This window comes from Canis aureus, chromosome 5 (genome assembly GCF_053574225.1).
Source record: "Canis aureus isolate CA01 chromosome 5, VMU_Caureus_v.1.0, whole genome shotgun sequence".
Lineage (NCBI taxonomy): Eukaryota > Metazoa > Chordata > Mammalia > Carnivora > Canidae > Canis > Canis aureus.
This window is the reverse complement of record NC_135615.1, coordinates 68,221,503-68,242,337: the sequence shown is the minus strand read 5'-3', so window position 1 is coordinate 68,242,337 and position 20,835 is coordinate 68,221,503. Positions and strand designations below refer to the sequence as shown.

The 20,835-nt window shown below is 34.6% G+C and overlaps 1 protein-coding gene across 5 annotated transcripts in view; it reads left to right on the top strand.

The window, feature by feature from the left end:
- PHKB (phosphorylase kinase regulatory subunit beta) overlaps window positions 1-20,835 on the top strand; it is a 220,795-nt gene that overhangs the window by 33,540 nt on the left and 166,420 nt on the right. For all 5 annotated transcript variants that reach the window (XM_077898542.1, XM_077898540.1, XM_077898543.1 and 2 more), the window contains 3 exons: window positions 4,485-4,574; window positions 6,495-6,633; window positions 18,131-18,230. In XM_077898542.1, the coding sequence (XP_077754668.1) occupies window positions 4,485-4,574; window positions 6,495-6,633; window positions 18,131-18,230 (329 nt within the window). The remainder of the gene's footprint in view (window positions 1-4,484; window positions 4,575-6,494; window positions 6,634-18,130; window positions 18,231-20,835) is intronic.

Genomic DNA, 20,835 nt, shown 5'->3' with positions numbered 1-20,835 from the left:
AGTGCACTTTTTCATCCCCATCTCCAGTTTCACCCATCCCCCCACTCACCTCCCCTCTGGTAACCATCAGTTTGTTTTCTAGAGTTAAGAGTCTGTTTCTTAGTTTGCCCTTCTCTCTTTTTTCCCATTTGCTCATTTTGTCTAAAACCTTTAAAAAAAAAAAAAAAAAAAGAAAACTAAAACCAAATGAGCAAAGATAGATATATTCAACTCTTGAAAGTTTTTATGTTGTAGTATTGGTATACTAATTAAAATTCATGGGAAAATATTTGAAATGAAATATTAAATAGCAAATAAAATATACAAAGAGCTTTTAGATTTTGATGATGAAAACAATAACAAAACAGTAACAAATCACAATTTGATGTAGACAATTCACAGAAGAGCAAATCCAAATGTTGAGTTTGCAAAGATTTTCAGACTAAGTATATGATAAACGAAGAACAAAAGTTAGATACTATCAGATAGGAAAACTTTTGAGAGAGATCACAAGTGGAGGAGCAGAGGGAGAGGAGGAGAGAGAATCCCAAGCAGGCTCCATACCCAGCACAGAGCACAACACTGAGCTCAATCTCATGATCCTGAGACTATGGCCTGAGCCAAAATCAGGAGTCGAACACTCAACCGACTGAGCCACCTAGGTACCCCTGGAAAAACTTTTAAAAGGATGGAGCACTTAAATCTAGTAGGAATGTGAATTGTTTTAGCCTTTTAAAAAATGCAGTTTGCCATTATTTTATAAAACGTACATTTATTACTGAATTTTATACTATTGAGTAGTTAGATTAGAGGCAGGCAAACTTCAAAAAAGCCCTTAGTATGTAGTGTCTTGTTTTATAAGACGTGTATAAGCTTTGGAGCTATGATAATATGTCTGCTGATATGCATATGTGTTTATGACTTCATATTCACCTAGATTTCAGTTATTATCTTCATATTCAGGTAGTAGTTCATTATTTGAAATTGCAATTATTTTCAGAGTTTGCAATACAGGATTTGTTTCCTGTTATCTCAGTCCCGCAAAGGGACTGAATTTTCCTATCCTTTGTCTTTTAAGAAACTCAGCACTCTAACTTGTGTTAGTTTTATTCAAAACCTTATCTTACCTTTCCTACTAATCTGTGAGTCCTGGTAGCCTACTAGATGTATGGTCCAGAGTTTTATGCATATACAACATGTATTAACTGAATAAATAAATAATGGTATTTATCTTAGTCTATCACCATATGTGGAAACATAATTAAGCTACTTAAGGGTTCATCAAAGTCTTGATTAATAACATTTTTGTATGTACCCTATTAAAGGACTTTCAATCATATAATGAAAAATTGTATGCTCAAATAATAGACTATTGATACTGTTTTGGTTTGCTGATCTATTTTCTATCTTGACTTCCCTTTGAAGTCCTCATTTTTATTCTTTTAGTGGTTGCTATTTGAATTACCAGTGCTATTTTGTGATTGCTTAAAAGCCTCCCCATAACACTAAGTGTTTTATAGTGCCAAGTTCAGGAAGTTTGTACTTTGGTTATGCTCTTTCTTGTTTTTGCTTCATGGATAATTCTTAGGAAATTCTTTGTTTAATCTCCTAAAAGTAACATTTTCCTCTTTCATGCTAAAGCTATAATATTACTCTTCAAGGAACAACTGCCTCTTCTTGTATTGATCTTTGTCAATGAATGTCTTTGGCAATATAGTGTTCTGAAATGAAGAGTAGATTGATTGTATTTTTCTAAAAGCAAGAGAATTGACAAGGAAAAAATCAAATCAACATGTTTAAACTCATTTTTACAAACTGGGAAAAGATAATTTTTATTTTACCTTTATTTACTTTGATGTTTGAATATAGTCATAATTCAACTGGGAAAAACATGAAAAGGAAAAAAGGAAATACTTACATTTAAAAACTTGATTTCATTTTGAAGTCTGATCATTTATTAGTATTTTCTGTAATTTTAAATCTTTTTCATTGTCTGGAAATTCATGCTCTATTGATTGCTTTCTCTTCCACTTTTTTTTTTTTTTTTTTGGTATTGATTCTTTTCAGATGTCTAATTCTTGTTTAAAATGTTACCATTGATCACTTTTCCTTTGACTTCAGATTTGTGGTATTGTTTCCCGTAAGTTGTGTGGAACATCCTTGTTTAATTTTATGCAGTTGCTTCAGAAACAATACAGTGGTGATCATTAAAATGTTAACATTTATCTAGGCAAGCTGTTCTTAATTCACCATGGGCTTTCTTTCAAGATTTAAGAAGGTATAAGAAAATATTGATTCTTAGGTGATTTTACTTTTGTACTTTTCTGCTATGCTTTGAACATCTTCTCTTCTAGCTCTTACTGCATAGGTATTTATTTTCCTGAAAAGTCTGGTTTTCCTTCTGTTTATTTATTGTTGCTTTCGAGAAACTCCATTGGTAACTTAATTGAGAAACATTAGATAACAGAATCATTTTAGTTTTTTTGGGAGGTGTGGGACACCTTAGATGTAATAGCACTTTTAAAAATAAATATTTTTTACCCTAAAAATCATGATACAAGATCATTAAAACAATCTTTCAAAATAAACTCACCTACAATTATTATGGTAGATATAAAAGTGGATTTCAGTTTTGCATATCCCATTTCAGTTTTATTCATATGCACATGTATTGTTTTACCTTTATGTAATGAAAGTATATGTGAATTCCAGTGGTTTTTCCTTATATAAAGCAAGATGCTAGGTTTTCTAACAAAAATTTTTTCTAAATAAAAAATAGAAATATCAGTCATTCACAGTCCTTTCACCCCAGCAAAGGTGTCTCCTTTAATTTGTGTGTGTGTATATGTGTGTGTGTGTGTGTATATATATATATATATGTATATATATATACATATATATTCACAATTTAAAATTTTTGATGATTTGTACCTGATTTTATTTTATTAAGTATTGAATGAGCTTCATGGGGAGTGTGTAGACTCCCAGAGCTTAGCACCTGACGTGTCAGCGTTGGCCATATTCTTTTTTCTGAACTGCCAGACTGCCCATTTCTTATGCCTACCCAGATTGAGTGAGCTTCATGGGGAGTGTGTAGACTCCCAGAGCTTAGCACCTGACATGTAAGCGTTGGCCATATTCTTTTTTCTGAACTGCCAGACTGCCCATTTCTTATGCCCACCCAGAGTTGTTGAATGCAGGGAGACAGAGTACGTGACCGGGCCTTTGCCTATTTTGCAGGATTCCTGATGCTTTCCTGGCTATGTTGATAGGTCTCCCCATTCTTGACTACAGGGTGATTTTGGTGGGTGTCATTGCAAAGATTCTTTTTCAGAAAACCTCTTCACTTAGGTCACTTCGTATTCCTGCTTTGGTGCTTAAATCATCTCTCTTTCCAACAGAAGATAAAGAGATTATTGCCTCAATATATAGGTCTTTTCCTTTCTTCCTTCATAATGTTTACTATCTCTCTAAACATAAAGGGATTCCAAATACCTTGGCTTTATACTAGCATACTGGACATTGCACTTTTATGAACAAAATGCTTTAATTTTTTTAGAAAAAGATTCTTAATGCATGCCAACACATTCTCCTCCTATAACCTCAGGTAAATTTTAGGGCCAGTCTTGTGCTATTTGTTAGACTATATGATGTATATTATCTGAATCCAGAGGTGGATTAGTTGTGACCTTGAGATGTTTATAATTTCTGAGTGCTTTTAAGAAGAATGAGAGACAGTACTTAGTCTGATGGCTGAAGGTTCAGATGTCTTCCTTTCAGTCAGTAGTTGAGAATATGCACTAGTCAAGTGAACAATTTTCTGTATCCATTTTGTGGGAAATTATCATAATTATTGTGTGTTCTGTAGCTTTTGAGCAGTATGCTTTCCTAATACCTTGGTGTAGTTTTCGTGGCTGAGAAGTAGAAATGGTTTCTGCTTTAGTCCAGATAATAAGGTATGAATTTTATCTACCTAGGAAAAAGTAGAGGCTTCAGAATTTCAGTTTGAAAACTATCTGAATATTCATAGAGTGGATGACTTTGGAACATGTCAGCATTATCTTTTTCTTTGAAGTTTTTGAGGTATGATCATTTGACAGAAAATTGCCTGATCATAAGCATAAAGAATAAGGTTCAGGTTTCAGGGCATTTAAGTGTAGATATTTCTCAAAGGGAACTGAAGTTATTGAACTAGTGACTAGAACTTAAGTACTAATGGTATTTGAATTGTTGGGACCAGTACACATATATGAGTCAGTTAGATTAGCTACCAGGGGTGAGGGTGGGGGTTTCCATAACATACAGAATCTTTCTCTACTTCTTACAAGGGCGATTTCTTCTCTCTCCTTTCCCCACCAAAAATTTGACCAGTAATATATGTGGTAGTTCACATATAAAAATCAAAATTAGATTCCTAAGTAGTATACTTTTTCATTTCTTAGAAGTTTTCTTTGTTTATCTTAGTGAAAATGACTGCATTTGATGGGTTTTCATTTTTCTTTTAGGCTCAGTTTATGAACCTCTTAAAAGCATTAATCTTCCGAGACCTGATAATGCAACTCTGTGGGATAAATTGGATCATTATTACAGAATTGGTAAGCAAAACAGGGTGAAGAAAACATGTCCTTACATAGTTATGATTAGTATTTATTCTGCCTTATATTGCGTATATTATGTGCATGATGGTATTCTCTCATTTGGATGTTGGGGTAGTTTCATTGCTTAGGCAGCTATATATTCCAATTGCATATTGATAGTGGGACTATAAAAGAACTCTAGCAAGTCATCTGTCCCTTAAATAATTTTAAAACTGTCACCAATGTCCTCTGTGTCCTTTTAGCCCTCCTAATTATTACCAGATTTGAGATCTAGAGTGTTTCTTGATTACTGCTTACATAAAGATTTTGTAGAAGTATTCCTTACTCATTTACCTATACATGGTTCCTAAGCAGTCCTAAGGCTTTTATATCTATTTCTAATTCACAAATAATAATCTCAGGTTATTATTACAAATAACAGGTCACTATTTTATTTGTTGTTGTTTTGTTTTGCCAAGAGCAGCCTGGAAGATTTTGTTTTTTAATATGAGGAATCAACTTTGAGATACGTATGCATGGGACTCTTCTTTATTCATCAGAGTGTAAGCTAGAAAAGCCTGTTAATTTTTGCCATTTTGTTTCTTGTGCCATTTACATGGTATTATATGGCAAATAATATAAAATTTAATTTATTTATTCCCCCTAAGATAAGAATTTTTTTGTTATTTGTGTTAACTCCAGGTAAAACCTTAATTCATCTTATTTTGCTGACAATTCTGAAATATATTCTTATGTAGCCCTTTTATTATCATTGTAGTCATAACTAGATAAAAAAAATTTAGTACCTTTTTAAAGAAATGTCAGTTGTTTACTTTAGACTGTAAGGAGTAATTCTTTACTCTGGGAAAAATGATAAATACCCTGGTATTCTGAAAAAGATGGTAATGATAACATCAATTTTGTCTGAGAAAAAGAGATTTATTTTTTTAATCTTTTGGAAGGAGCAGAGTGCTTTAGACCTTTTAAAAAAAACTATCCTAAAAGAAGTTGACAATGTTAATCTAGATTAGAGTAATTTAATGTATTTTGTGGAAAACATTTATAATTAGGAATAAAGTGGCTTTTAGGAAATGTAGTTTTGGTGGGTATATTTTTATATTTTAGGACTCTTGTATAAAAGGTAGTAAAACATTAATTTCAGACTTCTTTTATTTAAGTAAAATTTTCTCCAAATATTTATTACTTGTTTTCATGTCATATAAGGATGGGATTTGGTTTGAAATGTTAAACATGTCTCTAGCCTGTATAATACGATATGTAAAGTAAAACAAATACATTCCTCTGAACACCAGACATGTTAGTCATCAGGGGAAAACAAGATTTGGGTTTCTCTAGCAGTTGAGTTGGCTTTGGATTTAGTGACTAATAGCACTCTTTGTTGTATATTTGCTTTGTTGAACTTATTGTTCAAAATATACTTACTTTTTATTGATTATTTTTTCTTGTACCTATTGCCTTACAACAATTACTGACATTAGGTAGGATATGCTAAAAGCTTTTGTTTTTTTAATTTAATTTAATTGATTTATTTGAGAGAACATGTGAGAAAGGAGAAGGGGTGGTGGGAGAGGGAGAAGCAGATTCCCCACTGAGCAGGGATCCTGGGATCATTACCTGAGCTAAAGGCAGACCCTTTACCAACTGAGCCATCTAGAGGGCCCAGCTAAAAGCTTTTTAATTGCTAATTAGCTGAGTCCTTTCCTCAGACGTGGAAACACCCTTCCTTCAGGGTGGATTCCCACTTAAGCTGGAATGACTTAAATGAAGAGTTTCTGCATCCTAAAAAGTTGCATATTATAGTTAAGTTTAGGAACACCACCATTGTCAGAAGTAGGATGAAGAACTGAAGATTAAGATCTTCAGCGCAACGAAAATGGATGGCTGTATAATTCACTTTTTTCTTGTGTTCCATTCCAGTCAAGTCAACATTGCTACTGTATCAAAGTCCAACCACAGGTCTCTTTCCCACTAAAACATGTGGAGATGATCAGAAGGCAAAAATCCAGGACAGTCTGTATTGTGCTGCTGGGGCCTGGGCTTTGGCTCTTGCATACAGGTAAGCTGGTGTGTGCTCTTCTAGTAACTTTATGTTTGCATAATAGGGTTTTGTTGGCCTAAGACAGACTGGGCAGCTATGTTTTTGCTCTGCTGCTCATTCACTATGTGATCTATGACTGCTCACATCTCTTTTTAGGCCTCTAAACATTTCAGTTTTCCTAAGGATTTACACAAGACTAGTCCTAACATTTTATGACTGTCACCAAAATTTTTTTATCTCAAGGTTTTTAAATAATCATTCTTCTTTGGCAGAATGAGCTTCTCATTCTCATTGAGTTGGTTGGTTTCAGAGGGACTTGATGGCTGATCAAATTTTGCAAATTATAAAACTGGGGCTCAGGCAGTTAACAGATTTATCCAAAGTTACATAACCAATTAATGATTGAGCAGATCAAAGCCCCCCCCCCATCCTACCCCACCTGACCCCAGTTTAGTGTTTTTTCCCCCTGCAGTTTCTTTGTGGTATCACTTATTAAATCAAGGTGTGTGTAATAATTATTTTATAAAGTAAACAAAAAAATCCCTTCAAACTACAAAATATCTTCTTTATTTTGTTATATATGGAAAATATCCAACATGTGTCCTGACTTATAGTTCTATAGTAATACATTTTAACCATTACTAAGATTAGGTTTCTGAATATTAATTTTCTGAAGTGAGACAAAAAAATACTACAGTTAGGAAATTGTATCTTTAACATGAACATGATTTCTCTGTCTTAAATTATTGATGTGTTGCATTTGTAAAAGAAAATTAAATACTGAGATAATATGAAACAGTCACCTTTAGCACACTGGTTTGCTTATCTACAGGCATTTCTTTACATACTGTGTGAGCACAGTTTAGCTTCATTGAGTGTCATGGTCTTAAGAGTATAAAGAGCACCAGTAGTACCTTAACCAAGTGGTCAAGCTAATAATGGGACAATAGGTGCTTCACTGTGACATAGTGGTGAGTGGATATCATGAATGTTGACTTCTTACCAAAATGATAAAACAAATCTACCTGTAAATAAACAGACAAAGCCATATTGTGGCTACTTATAAGACAACTTGCCTAGACTCTTAAAAAATGTAACTATCATAGAAGTTACATACATATCATATGTATGAATATAACTAGAGTAAAATTGACTTAAAAAAGATATGACAACCAGGAAGATGGCAGAGTAGAAGGATCCTGAGGTCACTTTGTCCCACAGACATTCCAAGATAACGGTCACATCAATGTAACTAACTCTAAAAATGACCTGATGACTGACAGAACAGACTTTTACACAGTTAATTGTAGAGAGGAGGCCACATCCAAAAGAGTGGGAGGGGCAGAGACATGGTTGGGAGCCAAATCCCCTGTGAGACTAACTACAAAGGAGAGGGGTACCATGAGCCCAGAGAAGTCAGAGGATCAGACTCCCCACCAGGCACCCCAGGCACAAGGCACACACTGGGAAGGTGAATCCCTATTACACTGAGCTTTGAAAACCAGTGGGGCTTAACATCAATAGTTTTTACAATCAACAGGGTTTAATTCTTTAAAAATTCCTAATTTTGTTTTGAAAGAGCTGGAGGGTGATAGGAAACCTTGTTCCTGCCTTTAAAAAGCCAACATAAGGAGTAATGTGGTTGGGGGACCTCTGGGTGGCTCAGCGGTTGAGTGTCTGCGGTTGAGTGTCTGCCTTTGGCTCAGGGTGTGATCCTGGGATTCCGGGATTGAGTCCCACATAAGGCTCCCTGCATGGAGCCTGCTTTCCCCTCTACCTGTGTCTCTGCCTCTCTCTGTCTCTGTCTTTCATGAATAAATAAATAAAATCTTAAAAAAAAAAAAGTAATGTGGTCGACATACAGCATAGGAGGAAGAGTTTGAAAAGTGTGTGGGGTCTTCATAAAGGAGATTTATTTATTATTATCAGAACAGGTATTAGAGGAGGAGGGATCTTTAGGAGACTTCTCCAAGAACAAAAGAGGTGGCAGGTGACATTTCTTTCCCCCTACACAGCCTAGAAAGCAAGACAGTTGCAGAATTAGCACAAACACTCTCCACTTATCTTGTTGGCACCAAGGGCCCTGCTCTTGTGTTCTCCTGGGGATCTATCCCATTCAACCAGCTCCATTCAGCAAGCATGTCTCCAAAGCATCTCCTGTGCCAACACACTTTGCATGTATTCCTGGCAGGGATTGGCATTATTTTACAGTGACTCCTTTCCTATGGAGTGGAGAAGATAACCACATAACCTAGTGAGTCCATAGTTCCAGCAGCTGAACTTTATAGCTAGCCATGCAGAGACAGTACCTTACCAATCGGTGTGACTGCAACCATGGCAGTCAGACTAGGGCCAGGCATCTGGTTTGACTGCCAGCCCCAACCACTAATGACAACTTGTCAGAGGATAGGAAAGGAGACCACTCTGTATGTCAGTGCAGTCAGCCCCAGCAAGTAGACTGAAGGCAGGCATCTGATCTGATTGATGATACTACTCAAATACAACTCTGATCCCCCCCCCCCGCAAACTGGCTTCTTAACGATATGGACGTAAAACCCTACTTGGTACATCAACAACAGGCAAAGTGGGCCATTGCAGCCAATAGGACTGAAGGCAAATACGACTCAGCCATAATACTAGGGTGTATGCAACCCACATAGGAGACACCTTTAAATAAAGCATCTGATTTTGGTGAATAGGGGGCATTGTACTATAGGGCATGACAAAACATCTTCATAAGGCCACTATTTTTAAGAACAGGAGATGTACCTGACTTTTCTAATACATAGAACAAACAGAATTAGACAAAATTAGGAGCAAGAGAAATATGACCCAAATGAAAGAACAGAACAAAACCACAACAAAAAAGCTAAATGAAATGGAAATAAGCAGTATGTCTGATAAAGAATTTAATGTAATGGTCATAAAGATCCTCACTGGACTTGAGAAAAGAGTGGAGGATTTCAGTGAGGCCTTCAACCAAAAGAAGATGTAAAAAAGAACTAGTCAGAAATGAATAATTTGAATAATTGAGACAAAAAATACACCAAGAGAAATCAATAGAAGATTAGAGGAGGCAGAAGAATGGATTAACAACCTGGAATATAGGGTAAAGGAAAGCAATGTGGTTGAACAGAAAAAAGTATAATAAAAAATGAGAATTAAGAGATTTCAGCAACACAATCAGCTGTAATAATGTTCACATTATAGGGATACTAGGAGGAGAAAAGAGAGAGAAGGGGCAGAAAATTTATTTGAAGAAATAAGACCAAAATCTCCCCAAATCTGGGGAAGGAAACACATCCAGGTTCAGAAATGAAAAAGAGCCCCCAGTGAAATTAACCTGAGGAGTTCCACACCAAGCCACATAATTAAATTGGCAAAAATTAGTGACAGAGAATTTCAAAGATAGCAAGAAAAAATAATAACAGAAATAAAGGAAACCTTATAAGGGTATTAGCTGATTTTTCAAAAGAAATTTTACAGGACAGAGGGATATATTCAAAGTATTGAAAGGAAAAGCCTGCAACCAAGAATACTTTACCCAATAAAGTTATAATTTAGTATACAAGGAGAGTTTCCAGAAAAAAGTTAACGGAGTTTATCACCACTATACCAGCTTTCTAAGAGTAGTTAAGGGAATTCTTTGAATGGAGAGAGAAGGCGATAGTCAAGAGTAAGAAAATTATGAAAGGAAAAGAATTCACAGAAAAATGCAAACATAATAAAAGCAGATTACTTATTAAACTAGTATCAAGGTTGAAGGAAGAAAACAGTAAAATTAATTATATCTATAAAAATCAAAGGATTCACAAAATAAAAGAATATAATTTATGACATCATATATATAAAATGTGGGGAGGAGGGAGTAAAAATTTAGTGCTTTTCAAATGAGTTCAAGCATAAGTGACCATCAACTTAATATAGACTTGTATGCATAGGATGTTGTATATGAACCCAATGGTAACCATAAATCAAAAACTTATAATTGATACACAGAAAATAAAGAGGAAGAAATCCAAGCATAAAACTAAAGAGCATGAAGAGTAGAAAGGAACAGAGGAGAACTATTAAAACAAGCATAAGACAAGTAACAAAATGGTGATAAGTACATATCTGTCAATAAATTACTTTAAATGTAATTGTACTAAATGCTCCCATCAAAAGACATGGTGTGACTGAATAGATAAAAAGCAGGACCATCATCTATATGCTACCTACAAAAGACTCACATCAGAACCAAAGACACATGTAAATTGAAAGTGTAGGAATGGAAAAACAGTTATCATGCAAATTGAAGCAAAAAAAAAGCTCAGATAGCAATACTTGTATCAGACAAAATAGACTTTAAAACAAAGTCTTTAACAAGAGAAAAGGGTACATTGTAATGATAATAATACACTAACAAGAGGGTATAATAATTGTAATTATTAATGCACCCAATTTGGGAGCACCTAAAATACATAAAGCAACTATTTTTTTTTTTTTTTTTTTTTAATTTATGATAGTCACAGAGAGAGAGAGGCAAAGACACAGGCAGAGGGAGAAGCAGGCTCCATGCACCGGGAGCCCGATGTGGGATTTGATCTCAGGTCTCCAGGATCGCGCCCTGGGCCAAAGGCAGGCGCCAAACCGCTGCGCCACCCAGGGATCCCCATAAAGCAACTATTAACAGACAAAAATTAACTGACAGGAATACAATAATAGTGGGGGACTTTAATACCCCACTTACATCAATGGATAGATAAATTGGACAGGAAGTCAACAAGGAAACAGTGGCCTTGGATGACACAATGGATCAGATGGACCTAACATATATTCAGAATATTCCACCCAAAATAAGTAGAATACACATTCCTTTCAACTGCACATGGAATAGTCTCCAGGAGACTTAGGTCACCAAAGAAGTCTCTATAGATTCAAAAAGACTGAAATAATATGCATCTATTATAACCCAAACAGTATGAAACTAGAATGTAATCATAAAAACAAAGTTTGGAATGGGCACAAATACACGGAGACTAAATAACATTCTGCTAAACAATGAATGTGTCAACAAATAAAAAACTACATGCAGGCAAATGAATATGAAAACATGAGATGTCTGGGTGGCTCAATCAGTTAAGCATCTGACTCTTGTTTTCAACTCAGGTCCTGAATCAGGGTTGTGAGATCAAGTCCTGTATTGGGCTCTGCACCCAGTATGGTGTTTGCTTAAGATTCTCTCTCTGTCTCCTTCTACCCCTCCTGTTTGTGCTCTCTCTTTCTCTCTGTCTCTCAAATAAATGAATAAATCTTAAAAAGAAAAGAAAAGGAAAAAAAAAAACACAATGATCCAGAATTTGGGGGATAAAGCAAAACCTGTTTTAAGAGGGGCCATTATAGCAATGCAGACCTCCTTCAAGAAAAATTTATCTTACAACCAAAAGATCTAGTAAACGAAGAATGAGCAATGCCAGTAGAAGAAAGGTAATAGTAAAGATTAGAATAGAAATAAATAAAATAGAGACAAAAAAAGATTAATGAGGTGATTCTTTGTAAATCTCAACAAAGTAATTACACCTTTAGCCAGGACCAAAAAAAAAGACTCAAAACCAGAAAACTGGAAATGAGGGAGTAATAACAACCAATACCACAGAAAAAGCATCAATAATTATTAGGGAAATGAAAATTAAAACCACAGTAAAATAACACTTTATACCTCTCAAAATGGCTAAAATAAAAAACACCAGAAATTACAAGTATTACAGAGAATGGAGATAAAAGAACTCTTGTGCACTGTTGATGGGAATAAAATTGGTACAGCCACTGAAAAAACACTATGAAGGTTCTTCAAAAACGTAAAATAGAATTACCATATCATTCAGTAATTCTTCTACTTTCTATTTACCCAAAGAATATGACAACACTAATTCAACAAGATTTATGCACCCCAATGTTTGTTGTAACATTATTGACAATGCCATAGATACAAAACCATTGTTTCCGTACCTAGAAATGTTCCAAGTGTCCATTCATTGGTGAATGGATAAGGAAAATGTGGATGTCACACAAACACACACACAGAGGAATATTACTTAGACATAAAAAAGAATGAAATCTTTCTATTAACAGCAACATGGAGGGATGTAGGGGGTATAATGCCAAGAAAAATAAGTCAGAGAAAGACACATTCCATATGGTTTTGCTCATGGAATTTAAGAAAACAAATGAACAAAAGAAAAAAGAAGCAAACAAAAAAGCATACTTTTAAATGCAGAGAACAAACTGGTGGTTGCTAGATGGGTGGAATAGATAAAGGAGATCCAGAGTACACTTTTCTTGATGAGCACTAACTAACATTTGTTGTTGAATCATTATATTGTATACCTGAAACTAATGTAACACTATGTTAATTATACTTCATCTAAAAAAAGGAAAAAATCTAAAATGTTAAATCACTCAACAGAAAATAAACATGACACTAAATTCCAGTACTTGATTGGATCATAAATTAGAAATAAATTCTGGGATGCCTGGGTGGCTCAGCGGTTAAGCGTCTGCCTTTGGCTCAGGGCATATTCCTTGGGTCCAGGGATTGAGTCCTGCATTGGGCTCCCAGCATGGAGCCTGCTTCTCCCTCTGCCTATGTCTGTGTCTCTGTCTCTCTCTGTGTCTCTCATGAATAAATAAAATATTTAAAAAAATAAATCCTAAAAGTTATATTTTGGGTATGATTGGACAAATTTGTTATAGCATATATATTAGATAATTTAGTAACAATATTAAATTCCTTGGATGTAATAATAATATTATAGGTATGTAGGTGAATGTCCTTGTTTTTAAGATATTTTTCTATAGTCCTGAACATTTCCTAAATAAAATTTTGGGGGAATAGGGAATATTGCTTTAAAAAATAGAAGTGTATATGACTTTCCTCAGAAAGCTTTAAACATTTGATAGAGAATTTCACATCCTTTCTTTGTGGGCACACTGTGTATGTACCAACTCCCTGGATAATTTGTTTTCTTTTGTATATAAAGCATTACATTTTTTATATTACTAGCAAGGAAATTGTTTCCCTTTTGGAGAATTGCAGGGGTACTTATAACAGAATTATTAAAGTCCTTTTTACTTTTTTTTTTTAAAGATTTTATTTATTCATGATAGTCACACAGAGAGAGAGAGAGAGAGGCAGAGACACAGGCAGAGGGAGAAGCAGGCTCCATATAGGGAGCCCGACGTGGGACTCGATCCCGGGTCTCCAGGATCGCACCCTGGGAGCCCGACGTGGGACTCGATCCCGGGTCTCCAGGATCGCACCCTGGGCCAAAGGCAGGCGCCAAACCGCTGCGCCACCCAGGGATCCCAAAGTCCTTTTTTACTTTTGCAATATTAGGTTGTGATGATTTGTTTAGAGAATTTCCATGTAAAATTAATAGAAGATTTGTTTCCAATTCTACTTGTTTCTTTTTTTTTTTTTTTTTTAAGATTTTATTTATTTATTCATGAGAGACACAGACAGAGAGAGAAGCAGAGACACAGGTAGAGGGAAAAGCAGGCTCCACGCAGGGAGCCTGACGTGGGACTCCATCCTGGGTCTCCAGGATCACACCCTGGGCTGAAGGCGGCACTAAACCGCTGAGCCACTCTGGCTGCCCTCTAGTTCTACTTGTTAATGGCAATGAAGTCATACAGAAGATTACATTAGGAAGAATTCCTGGGATCCCTGGGTGGCGCAGGGGTTTGGCGCCTGCCTTTGGCCCAGGGCGCGATCCTGGAGACCCGGGATCGAATCCCACATCGGGCTTCCGGTGCATGGAGCCTGCTTCTCCCTCTGCCTGTGTCTCTGCCTCTCTCTCTTTCTCTCTCTGTGACTATCATAAATAAATAAACATTTAAAAAAAAAAAAAAAGAAGAATTCCTGAAAAATTAAGCTGTCAATATTTTCTCTTTAGAAACTTATATGTATTTCTGTTAATGAATGTATGATATAAAATTATTAATTTTTAAAAATTGTGAGTAATTTGATTATTCTCATTGCATTAGTTCTCAGTCTTATTAACAATCTCATGAAACCTCATACCTGTTTGGATTTGTGTATGTGTACTGAGGGCTTAAAAAGATTTTATGCACATTTATATTTTATACTCATGTAAGAGTATAATTTGGTGTTATTTACTTAATTAGATAGTTTATTATTAGAAACAGTGAGGTGATTTCTTTGCAAAAATACACTTTGAAATAGTTTTTTTTGAATATAGTATTATGGTTGCACTTTATTTTAGAGGAGGGAAGAAAAACTAGTATGTTTGACTTTTTATTTTTTATTTTTTAAAATATTTTATTTATTTGACAGAGAGAGAGAGAGCATGTGTTGAGGGAGGGGGAGAAGGAGAAACAGACTCCCTGCTAAGCAGAGAGCCCTATGTGGGGCTTGATTCCATGACCCTGAGATCATGACCTGAACTGAAGGCAGAGGCTTAACTGACTCAGCCACCCAGTGGCCCTATGTTTGACTTTTTGCTTGTTTGTTTATTTTTAAAGATTTTATTTATTTATTCATGAGAGACATGCAGAGAGAGAGAGAGGCAGAGATATAGGTAGAGGGAGAAGCGGGCTCCGCACAGGGAGCCTAATGTGGGACTCAATCCTGGATTCCGGGGTCAAGCCCTGAGACGGAGGCAGACGCTCAACCACTGAGCCACCCAGGTGTCCCTTAAAGTATCATTTATATGGGTGCCTGGGTGGTGCAGTCGGTTAAGTGTCTGACTGTTGGTTTTAGCTTGGGTCATTATCTCAGGGTCCTGTGATTGAGCCCTGTGTCTAGCTCTGCACTTAGTATGGAGTCTGCTTGGGATTCTCTTTTCCTTTCCTTTTCTACTTATGTGTGCTCTCTCTCTCTCTCAAAATAAATAAAATTTAAAAAAATTAAAATATAGTAAAATATCATATGTCATGTTGCAGTTCTCAATGTACTGCTGTTTAAAATTAAATTATATATAACTATATATTATAACTAATATAATTATTTTATTATATAGTTATAATTTCATTATGTATACTTATTTTTGTTTACATGGCTCAGTTTAAAACTTTCTGAACCTACTCAATTACACAAAATCTGTTAAATGAATCTTGATTCTATACTTTATGCTATGTTAAAAGGTATTATGTAATGTTTTTTCATTTTTTGTTTCTAATGATTTCTAGTGAAAAAAATGACTTTACATTAGGCTTCAAATATGGAATTTAGTTCTTTTTTATATTTGAGAGGAGTAATTTTTTGAAGAGTATTGACTTCAAAGAGTATGTGTAGATGGTCTAAATGTGTGTGTGTGTGTGTGTGTGTGTATATATATATATATGAAAAATGAGAATACACAGCCAACATTGAGGATATACCTTTGAAGCACTATCCAAGAGAGAGAGAGAGGTAGACTTCTGCATGAAATCAGCATATTTCCTCCCAGTTATCAGATTTATAGCTGTTTTAGGAGTTGAGAATAATAGGTGGCCCTAGTTACTGTTGGTAAACAATCAGATCATATGACAATTTCTACCAAACAGTATTGATTTTATTTTCCTTTAAGCTTGCTTGTAGGGACATAATGCACTAACAATAGGATTCAAATGTTCAGTTTCTTCACTGGATATATATTTATAAGTATAAAATTCTAGTTCAGATATAATTGCAGGATTTGATATATTAGAAATATCTCAACACTCATATATAGCTTGTAATCAGTAAATGCACAGATTAAAGTTCTTTCATTTATTCAGTCAAAGTGTTCTTTAGATCATATTAAAACTTGAGTTTACACCCACAGAGCTTGTTAAAGAGGTAGAATATTACCAGAGCCTGGTGGAAAATGTAGGAATTATTTTGGATCATCAGATTCACTTTAAATCTTTGAAAAGGTAATAAAATATAGATTGGTGGCCTAAATGTTTTTACTCACATGCAACTATTCTTTTACTCTCTCAGAAGAGAAATACTCTTCTGGTTTCTATTTTATTTGCAGAAGAATTGAGAAATAAGAGAACTTCATTAAAATAGAACTCTATAGTGGATGATTTATTCTGAAATATTTTGTTTTGGTTAAATGCTTATTGAAATTAGGGGCAGAGAATTATTTTAAAGACAATTTTAGAAGTACTTCATTTTTTTTTGTTTTTGTTTTTGCTTTTGTTTTTAGATAAAGTAGGAGTTGGAAACAAATTTGAACTCATTTAACCCAAAGCGTACTGTTTCCTTCATGTATTAATGCCTGGTCCATTGTTACCTATGCCATAATTTGCCTCTATTAAAACACTGGTGGGGATCCCTGGGTGGCTTAGCAGTTTAGTGCCTGCCTTCAGCCCCAGGCATGATCCTGGAGTCCCAGGATTGAGTCCCACATTGGGCTCCCTGCATGGAGCCTGCTTCTCCCTCTGCCTGTGTCTCTGCCTCTCTCTCTCTCTCTCTCTGTCTCTCATGAATAAATAAATAAAATCTTTAAAAAAAAAAACACTTGTGTAGGACATTAGACAAAAAAATACAGCATAGAGCAAAATCATGGTAGTTTTATTGTAGTTCCTGCATATGAAGGGAGGAATAATGTTCTAATGACAACTTACTTTTGTCTGACATTGACAATGCTATGTTAAAATGATCATTATTCCTTCTAACCCCTGGTATATGAGATCTGCAGTTGGAAGAGGAGATAATTGTAATATGCTTTTTAAGGAGACTGGTGATGCTTTTTATCAAGTGAGGATGATTGCCAGATATTTTTGTTAAGATTTAGTGAAATAATGAATAAGTTCCTTTGATTTGCAATAGTGGGTAACTCTCATTACCTTTTGATCCATGGTAAAAAAAAGGAACTTAAGAACAGAAGAACATCTTAACTTCACTTATTAGTTAGATGTTAGCTGTTTTTTTCTTTTTAAAAACAAATAGTATAAACAGTGGACGATTGATTTTAAACTAAGACCCAAGAATGCAAAACTGTACCCACCCACATACATCATGTATCATACTGGATGTGTATTTATTTGAAGGCATCCTTGACTAAAGTGCCCACCCTGACATTATTAAACATATGGCAGAACAAAGAAGGCATGTGTCTACTTCAATCTGTGTTTCTTTGAATCCAAATGGCCATTGCATAAAGGGATTGATAACTAAAAATTGCCTTTATTCTGTAACAGCAAATTAAAAAAAAAAAATCTTTGGTAGATTTTTTCCAATATAGAATATCCCTTAAAGTTTTAGCCAAGTCAATGTAGAAATATTGTATGCTATTTTTGAAGCAATTGGCTTACTTACTTAAAAGAAGGATAAATCAACACAAATTTCATCATAGGATTTTTTTTTTTTTATTGCAGCATTTCTACATCTGCTGGGAAAATGGAGTTTCACTGTTACAGAATTAGTAGATGTCGCCAGAACATAGGATTAGTCAGATAGTTAAATACTTAATTACCGAAAGCTCTGCTTCCTTTTCAAATGCATTTCCAATTTATTTCATGAGCTATCTCTCTCACCCAGGCGCATTGATGATGACAAGGGAAGAACCCATGAGCTGGAGCACTCTGCTATAAAATGTATGAGAGGAATTCTCTACTGCTATATGCGTCAGGCCGATAAGGTAAAACACTAGTGTGGACTGGAATTCTCACATCATTCTGAAGGATTAATTTAACCAGTATAGCAGTAGTATCTTCTGAAGAAGAATGTACTTTCAAAAGGTAAAGCCATATCCTGGGGCTGTCTAGATGGGTTAAAACAGCCTCTGCCTTCCCAGCCCAGGGTTTGAAATACTGAAATTGAAGAAACATCTTAAGCATGAGGTGATTGAGAATTGTTATTTAGGCTTGAATTTGTTTGTATTTTGTATTTGGTGTTTGCTTGATAAAGACTCAGTTTCTCAGGAACCTTACAATATCTATAATTCTAACAAATATTATATTACTTAAGGAAATCCTTATCAAAATTCCTTTTGCTCATGTGATTGTCCTAGCTTAAGTGAACTTCAGTTTAAAAATACTTCATCATTTACATGTAGAGAGGACAGGAATTAATGGCTTAGAAAATAGCATATTTTATAGGGTTATTGTGGAAATTAAAATAATATAGTCAGTAATTATTATTATTAAAATAATATACATAATAAATACTGTAAAGTTCTATACAAATATAATGTGATATTTCTCCTACTTAACTACGTCTCTGTGTCACCAGGTCCTAATATATTTATTCATATACATTAGTGAGTGTATCATAGTTCCCTAAGACTACCCTCAGGTTCGATGATTCATGGGCAAAGATGCACATCACTAATTATGCAGTCAGTTCTGATCAATTAACATTTTTGTAGGTTTTTATCTTGTGATTATTACATTAAGTTTTTGTGACTGCACATTTTCTTCTTAAGATCTGTATCTGAAGTCGAAGCTAAAAAAATTATATTCTGCCAGTAGAATGTGGTAACAAGAAAATGTTAGTTGGCAGAAAAAGTAAATTTGCTCACCCAATGATAATAAAAATATATAACAAAACTGTAGGTGTCTGCTAAGATTTCACTTTGCAAATCATTATAAAGGTTTTTCAGTGGTTAAAATAATGTCATATTGGTATACTTGAATTAAACTAGTATGTCATATATTTTAAAGTAATTATGATTAAATTTTTTTCCTAAGTGTGAATAATTTACTGTTATTTTACATTTATCATTTCATGAATGCCTAATGCCTGTGAATTAACTTTACTCTCAAGGAAACATTGTGAGAGCCATGGATTTCATGTTTACTAAACAAGCTGACAGATTGAAATTAGTTTTGTTTATCAAAAGGAAAGGAAATGATGATACAAAAAGTTCCTTGTGGCTTATTTAACCAGTCTTCACAATTTTTTTTAATTTAAATTTTGTTAGTTAACATACAATTTTTTTTAATTTAAATTTTGTTAGTTAACATACTGTGCAATATTGGTTTCTGGAGTGTAATTCAGTGATTCATCACTTATATACAATACTAAGTGCTCATCACAACTTGTGCCCTCCTTAATACTCATCATGCTTCTAGCCCATCCCCACCTGCCTTCCTCCATCAATCCTCAGTTTGTTCTTTGTCATTAAGAGTCACTTATGGCTTGTTTCCCCTCTCTCCTTTATTCTTTTTCCCCTTTCCATATGCTCATCTGTTTTTTTCTTAAATTCCACATGAATGAAATCATATGGTATTTGTCTTTTTCTGACTAGTCTTCTCAATTATATTTTCTTTTGAATATGACTTGAATGGAACCTAAGAGGTCTTAAATTTTTTAAATTATAAAGAATTAGCATTTCTTTTCTTTATGTAGTTATGATGTTAGACAATCAGAATAATATATAAGAAGGTATGGAGCACGTTAGGATTAGGTATTTATGCATACCACAAAATATAGGGTTTTACAGATTTTAAAGCATTTTTTATTGTTGTAAATTTTTTTTCCTTAGAGTGCATGCACATGCATGTGGAGGGGGAGCAGTGTGCAGACAGAGGGAGAGGGAAAGAGAATCTTAAGCAGGCTGCCTATCTTAGAGCCTGACAGAGCTTGATTTTACAACCCTGAGATAATGACCCTGAACTGAAATCAAGAGTCAAGACACTTGACCGACTGAGCCACCGAGGCGCCCCTATAATCTTTCTTGATCCACATAACTTTGTAGAGTGAATGAAGGATATATCATAATTCACATGTGACTATGAGGGAGTGATTCAGAGAGATTTAACCACACATGTCCAGCTCACTGCCTCTACCAAACCTTCACCTCACTGATGCTCACAATTTCCTTCATGAGCCTGCAGCAGTAGGGAATGTTACCATATTTTAAAATGTGAAATATATATATCTTTTGACCTCTTCCTAAAACTAAAGTGGAACATATTTGTAGTGATCATTTGCTGTTAAGGTTCATCTTTGCCTTCTGAAGTAAAATCATGACATGCTTCCTGACACATTTTCTAAAAATACTATCTAAAAGAGATATTTTAATTCATTATGCATTTTGAATGAATAGAGTTGTCCTTGATTTGCAGAGTGTAGAGCAATCTGATTTCTGTAATGTATTACCTCTTAATGCCTACTTATTCATATTAGATATTTTTTAACCTCTAAATGTTCATATACGTATTCTCTCATTTACTTTATTTTCTAATACTCCCTAAAGAGAAGCATTCAGAATTTTTAAAAATAAATTCAGTTTGCATTTA